Here is a 5000-nt window from a genome sequence, read left to right as displayed (position 1 = left end):
AAATGGTGTGTTGGGGGAGACTGTGTATAATATTTGTGTGTATGTGTGTGTCTGTGTGTGTGTTGCGCGTCTGTGTGTATATGTGTATATGTGTGTGTATATGTCTGTGTGTGTTTGTGTATGTATGTATGTATGTGTGTGTGTATATGTGTGTATATGTGTATATGTGTGTGTTGAGCAGAAAACCATGGAGCACAAGGGGAACCCTATGATGGTGGCGTGTGAACAGTCTCAGTTCATGGCAAACCTAGCAAGACTCATCAAAGCCAAGAAGGCCATTGAGATCGGTGTGATACCACCACACACACTCACACACACACACACACACACACACACACACACAGAGGGCCTTGTTTATCAATAATTTTGTTGTAAAAGATTGTGTAAATCAGACTGAACTAATTATTGGGCTTGTGTCGGACTGTGTGTGTGTTGTGTAGGTGTGTATACAGGCTACAACACTCTGAGCATTGCGCTGGCGTTACCTGGCGATGGTAAGGTGGTGGCGTGTGACGTGAGTGAAGAATACGCTAACATCGGGAAGCCCTTCTGGAAAGAGGTGAGAAACTGGAGCAGTGTGTAGAGTTCAAATAGAGAATCTGTGTCTGCTGATAGACTCTAATACACAGCAGCTTCAGGTGGAGCTGCACACTAACGTGTGTGTGTGTATGTGTTTTGCCTCAGCACAAGGTCAGCATCACCTCTCTGTGTTCTTTGTTTGGACTCTAATGAATAATAATGATTTCTGTCTCCGTGTTCCAGGCTGGTGTTGAACACAGAATAGACCTGCACCTGCAGCCGGCGCTCAAAACTCTGGGTAAGAACTCCAGTCAGAGTGCTGATGTCATTTCCTGTTCGTCATCACAACAAATGTTTCTCATGATTCTCTGAAACACACTCAGACCTCACACAACACATTGTGTGTCAGAATTCTGCTACGAGCCATCGCTCCAAAATGAACCCCAAAAGTCTTGACTGTGTATCTGTGTGTGTGTGTGTGTCTGTGTGTCTGACTGCCTGTGTCTGTGTGTGTCTCTCTGTGTCTGACTGTGTCTGTCTGTCTGTGTGTGTGTCTGACTGTGTGTGTCTGTCTGTGTGTCTGACTGTGTGTGTGTCTGACTGTGTGTGTCTGTCTGTGTGTCTGTCTGTGTGTGACTGTCTGTGTGTGTCTGTCTGTGTGTGTCTGTCTGTGTGTGTCTGTCTGTGTGTCTGTCTGTGTGTGTCTGTCTGTGTGTGTCTGTCTGTGTGTCTGTCTGTGTGTGTGTCTGACTGTGTGTCTGTCTGTGTGTGTCTGTCTGTGTGTTTGTGTGTGTCTGACTGTGTGTCTGTCTGTGTGTGTCTGTGTGTGTTTGTGTGTGTCTGTGTGTCTGACTGTGTGTCTGACTGTGTGTGTCTTTCTGTGTGTGTCTGTCTGTGTGTGTATTTCTGTGTGTGTGTGTGTGTGTGTGTATTTCTGTGTGTGTATTTCTGTGTGTCTGACTGCGTGTCTGTGTGTGTCTGTCTGTGTGTGACTGTGTCTGTCTGTCTGTGTGTGTGTCTGACTGTGTGTGTCTGTATGTGTGTCTGACTGTGTGTCTGACTGTGTGTCTGTCTGTGTTTCTGACTGTGTGTGTCTGTGTGTGTCTGTATGTGTGTCTGTCTGTGTGTCTGACTGTGTGTCTGTCTGTGTTTCTGACTGTGTGTGTCTGTGTGTGTCTGTATGTGTGTCTGACTGTGTGTGTGTCTGTCTGTGTGTCTGACTGTGTTTCTGACTGTGTGTGTATTTCTGTGTGTGTGTGTATTTCTGTGTGTGTCTGTCTGTGTGTATTTCTGTGTGTGTGTCTGTGTGTGTCTGTGTGTGCGTCTGTTTCCCCACAAGCTCACTTCAGTAATCTAATCTTCACTTTTATTTTCCATCTTAAGATGACGAAGTGTGTCGCCTTCTGTCACGAATCATTAATGATTAATCTGTCAGTGTGTGTTTCAGGTACTGAACATTACACAGCTGTAACTAACACGTTATTAACCTCATAGATTTATACAGGACGCAGTAAAAATGTTCAACAGAGGGAGATAAAGGCTGAACATTTACAGTGAGATTATTTACAGCTCATTATTCTGCTCGTGTGTGTGTGTGTGTGTGTGTGTGTGTGTGTGTGTGTGTGGACGTTCTCAGATGACCTTCTAGCTGCAGGGGAGGCCGAGACCTTTGACTTTGTGTTTATCGACGCTGATAAGCAGAATTACGACAATTATTATGAGAAATCACTGCAGCTGGTGAGGAAAGGAGGAATCATCGCCATCGACAATGTGAGTGTTTAATGATGTGCAGCGGTGTTAATGCAGGTGTTGGAGCTGCTGGTGCCTTTCTGTAGCTCTGTTTAACGCCACATGTCTGATATGTCAAAGGACACGTGTGGATTTTAGAGAAAAGTTTCACTCATTATCAGAATCAGGAAAAGAGACAGTGCTCAGTAACAGTCACGTGACCTGAACACCTACTGAACCCCAACGCCGCACCACAGACAAATTACTGCACAATAAGACATTAAAGGCTACTGTTACACCAGGAGGTTAAGATTAATGACCTTTGACCCCAGGTGCTGTGGAGTGGGAAGGTGCTGAATCCTGCAGATGATGACTTTGACACACAGAGCATCGCAGCACTGAATAAGAAGCTGCACAGTGACGTGCGAGTCAACCTGAGCATGCTGACGGTGGGGGACGGACTCTCACTCGCCTTTAAACTATAACACACGCTAACGTGTGTGTGTGTGTGTCCTGCTCCAACACACCTGACACAAGGTTATCAGCGAAGGAAGGAGCACAACACCAACGCCTTACACACCCCTATCAGTTCCACACACTGATACACACCCAGACACACCCCCTGTCTATCAGTTCCACCCTGACACGCCCCGTCTATCAGTTCCACACCCTGACACGCCCCCTGTCTATCAGTTCCACACCCCGACACGCCCCCGTCTATCAGTTCCACACCCTGACACGCCCCCTGTCTATCAGTTCCACCCTGACACACCCCCGTCTATCAGTTCCACACCCTGATACGCCCCCTGTCTATCAGTTCCACACCCTGACACGCCCCCATCTATCAGTTCCACACCCAGACACACCCCGTCTATCAGTTCCCCACCCTGACACGCCCCCGTCTATCAGTTCCACACCCAGACACACCCCGTCTATCAGTTCCACACCGACACGCCCTCTGTCTATCAGTTCCACACCCAGACACACCCCGTCTATCAGTTCCACACCCTGACACGCCCCATGTCTATCAGTTCCACACCCTGACACACCCCGTCTATCAGTTCCACACCCTGACACGCCCCCTGTCTATCAGTTCCACCCTGACACACCCCCGTCTATCAGTTCCACACCCTGATACGCCCCCTGTCTATCAGTTCCACACCCTGACACGCCCCCATCTATCAGTTCCACACCCAGACACACCCCGTCTATCAGTTCCCCACCCTGACACGCCCCCGTCTATCAGTTCCACACCCAGACACACCCCGTCTATCAGTTCCACACCCTGACACGCCCTCTGTCTATCAGTTCCACACCCAGACACACCCCGTCTATCAGTTCCACACCCTGACACGCCCCATGTCTATCAGTTCCACACCCTGACACACCCCGTCTATCAGTTCCACACCCTGACACGCCCCCTGTCTATCAGTTCCACACCATGTGACACTGTATCCATGATCTGATGGCCTTTGACCTCATTGTTGCTTAATTCCATTAAGTTAGTTTAATGTATAGATTCTTATAGAGTGATCTACTGCAGTGTCACTGCTGAAATCATGTCAGTATTCGAGTGACTCCTCTTACAGGAATTAACAACTATTCGTTTTTTATTAAGATAACAAATTTCAGCTACACTAAGTTAAGTTAGATCAAGCAGGTTAGCGTTGTGTAAATCACACCTCAAGGTGTACGTGAAGCTGTTGTGTGTCGTGTGTGTAACTACATTAAACCATCTGTAACCCACTCAAGTGTTCATCCATTAATCTGATTAAAATAAAGAGACAGGAAGTAGCTGAATACCAGCTTTAATGTGATTTATACAGTAACTCTACACTCACAAAGAGCATTTACCGTATTCTCCAGACTATAAGTGTAAAATCAGATTAACATGACCGGTACTTTATTTTCTAAAACAGCACGTCAGCACCCCGTAGTGGTGCAGCACAACTTAGCACTTGTTCTGTTAGTTTTGCATGCTCTTTATTCATTCTGCAAGGATACAATAACTCTAAATTCCTTTAACACCAAACTGATCATAAATACAACAATCAGGCTAACGAACCAGCCAGGAACTTTAAAGCAAAGATTTATATATAATTCAAAACATCAAGCACACAGGCAGGGAGCAACAGTAAACACACACACAGCAGGGACAAAAATACATGTTCTTATACTCAGGAAAATACGGTAAAGATGATCCCACATCCAGTGGAGTGTGTGTGTGGGGGGGGAGGGGTTGTTAATAAATAAATATAGAGGATTAACTAAAGTGCTGAAACTCAAGGGAATGATGTAGTATATGTAATTGTGTGTGTGTGTGTGACAGAGCAAGAATGTTCTTCAAATACAAACACACAGAAAGATGAATAAACAGGGATGATGTTTAAGCCTCCAGTTCAAAACCCAGGCCAAGTTTATGACCTCCAGCGTTGATGCTCTTCCCATCAACCAGTGCAGAGAGAATCAGCTTCACTCCTAAACACACACACATTTACAGCACACATATTACTGCTAGAATAAAGCTCACACACGTAATAATTAGCTGTAGAAGAATGTACAAAATTTACACACACCTGGTCTGAGGGTCTGTGTGTAGCCGACTCCAACCAGACTGGAGTTGTTCACCTTAACCTGATGAGAAAAGCATGTTTGTGTTTATGAACAAAGAATGATGATGATGATGATGTCAGCAGTGTGAAGAGTTTACTACATGACCTAATGCTAACCAAGTTACAGTAGGCAAGTGTGTT

The 5000-nt window shown here is 45.9% G+C and overlaps 2 protein-coding genes across 4 annotated transcripts in view; one reads left to right on the top strand and one right to left on the bottom strand.

Moving 5' to 3' along the window:
• Positions 1 to 3993, top strand: part of LOC132861740 (catechol O-methyltransferase domain-containing protein 1-like) — a 5215-nt gene extending 1222 nt beyond the window's left edge. The window contains exons 3-8 of one of the 2 annotated variants that reach the window (XR_009649959.1): positions 182 to 287; positions 441 to 559; positions 763 to 817; positions 2156 to 2289; positions 2580 to 2844; positions 2917 to 3993. Coding sequence is in view for 1 of the 2 variants with exons in the window: in XM_060893338.1 (XP_060749321.1) it covers positions 182 to 287; positions 441 to 559; positions 763 to 817; positions 2156 to 2289; positions 2580 to 2732 (567 nt within the window). In the remaining variant the exon portion in view is untranslated. Of the gene's footprint in view, positions 1 to 181; positions 288 to 440; positions 560 to 762; positions 818 to 2155; positions 2290 to 2579 lie in introns of both variants that reach the window. The other variant, XM_060893338.1, reaches the window with a different exon arrangement.
• Positions 3994 to 4039: 46 nt separating this feature from the next.
• Positions 4040 to 5000, bottom strand: part of LOC132861730 (voltage-dependent anion-selective channel protein 2-like) — a 7597-nt gene continuing 6636 nt past the window's right edge. For both annotated transcript variants that reach the window (XM_060893326.1, XM_060893317.1), the window contains 2 exons: positions 4824 to 4881; positions 4040 to 4725 (listed from right to left, as the gene is read on the bottom strand). In XM_060893326.1, the coding sequence (XP_060749309.1) occupies positions 4634 to 4725; positions 4824 to 4881 (150 nt within the window). In that variant the 3' untranslated portion in view covers positions 4040 to 4633. The remainder of the gene's footprint in view (positions 4726 to 4823; positions 4882 to 5000) is intronic.

Source organism: Tachysurus vachellii, chromosome 2 (assembly GCF_030014155.1).
Source record: "Tachysurus vachellii isolate PV-2020 chromosome 2, HZAU_Pvac_v1, whole genome shotgun sequence".
NCBI classification, from domain to species: Eukaryota; Metazoa; Chordata; class Actinopteri; order Siluriformes; family Bagridae; genus Tachysurus; species Tachysurus vachellii.
This window is presented reverse-complemented; position numbering and strand designations above follow the sequence as displayed.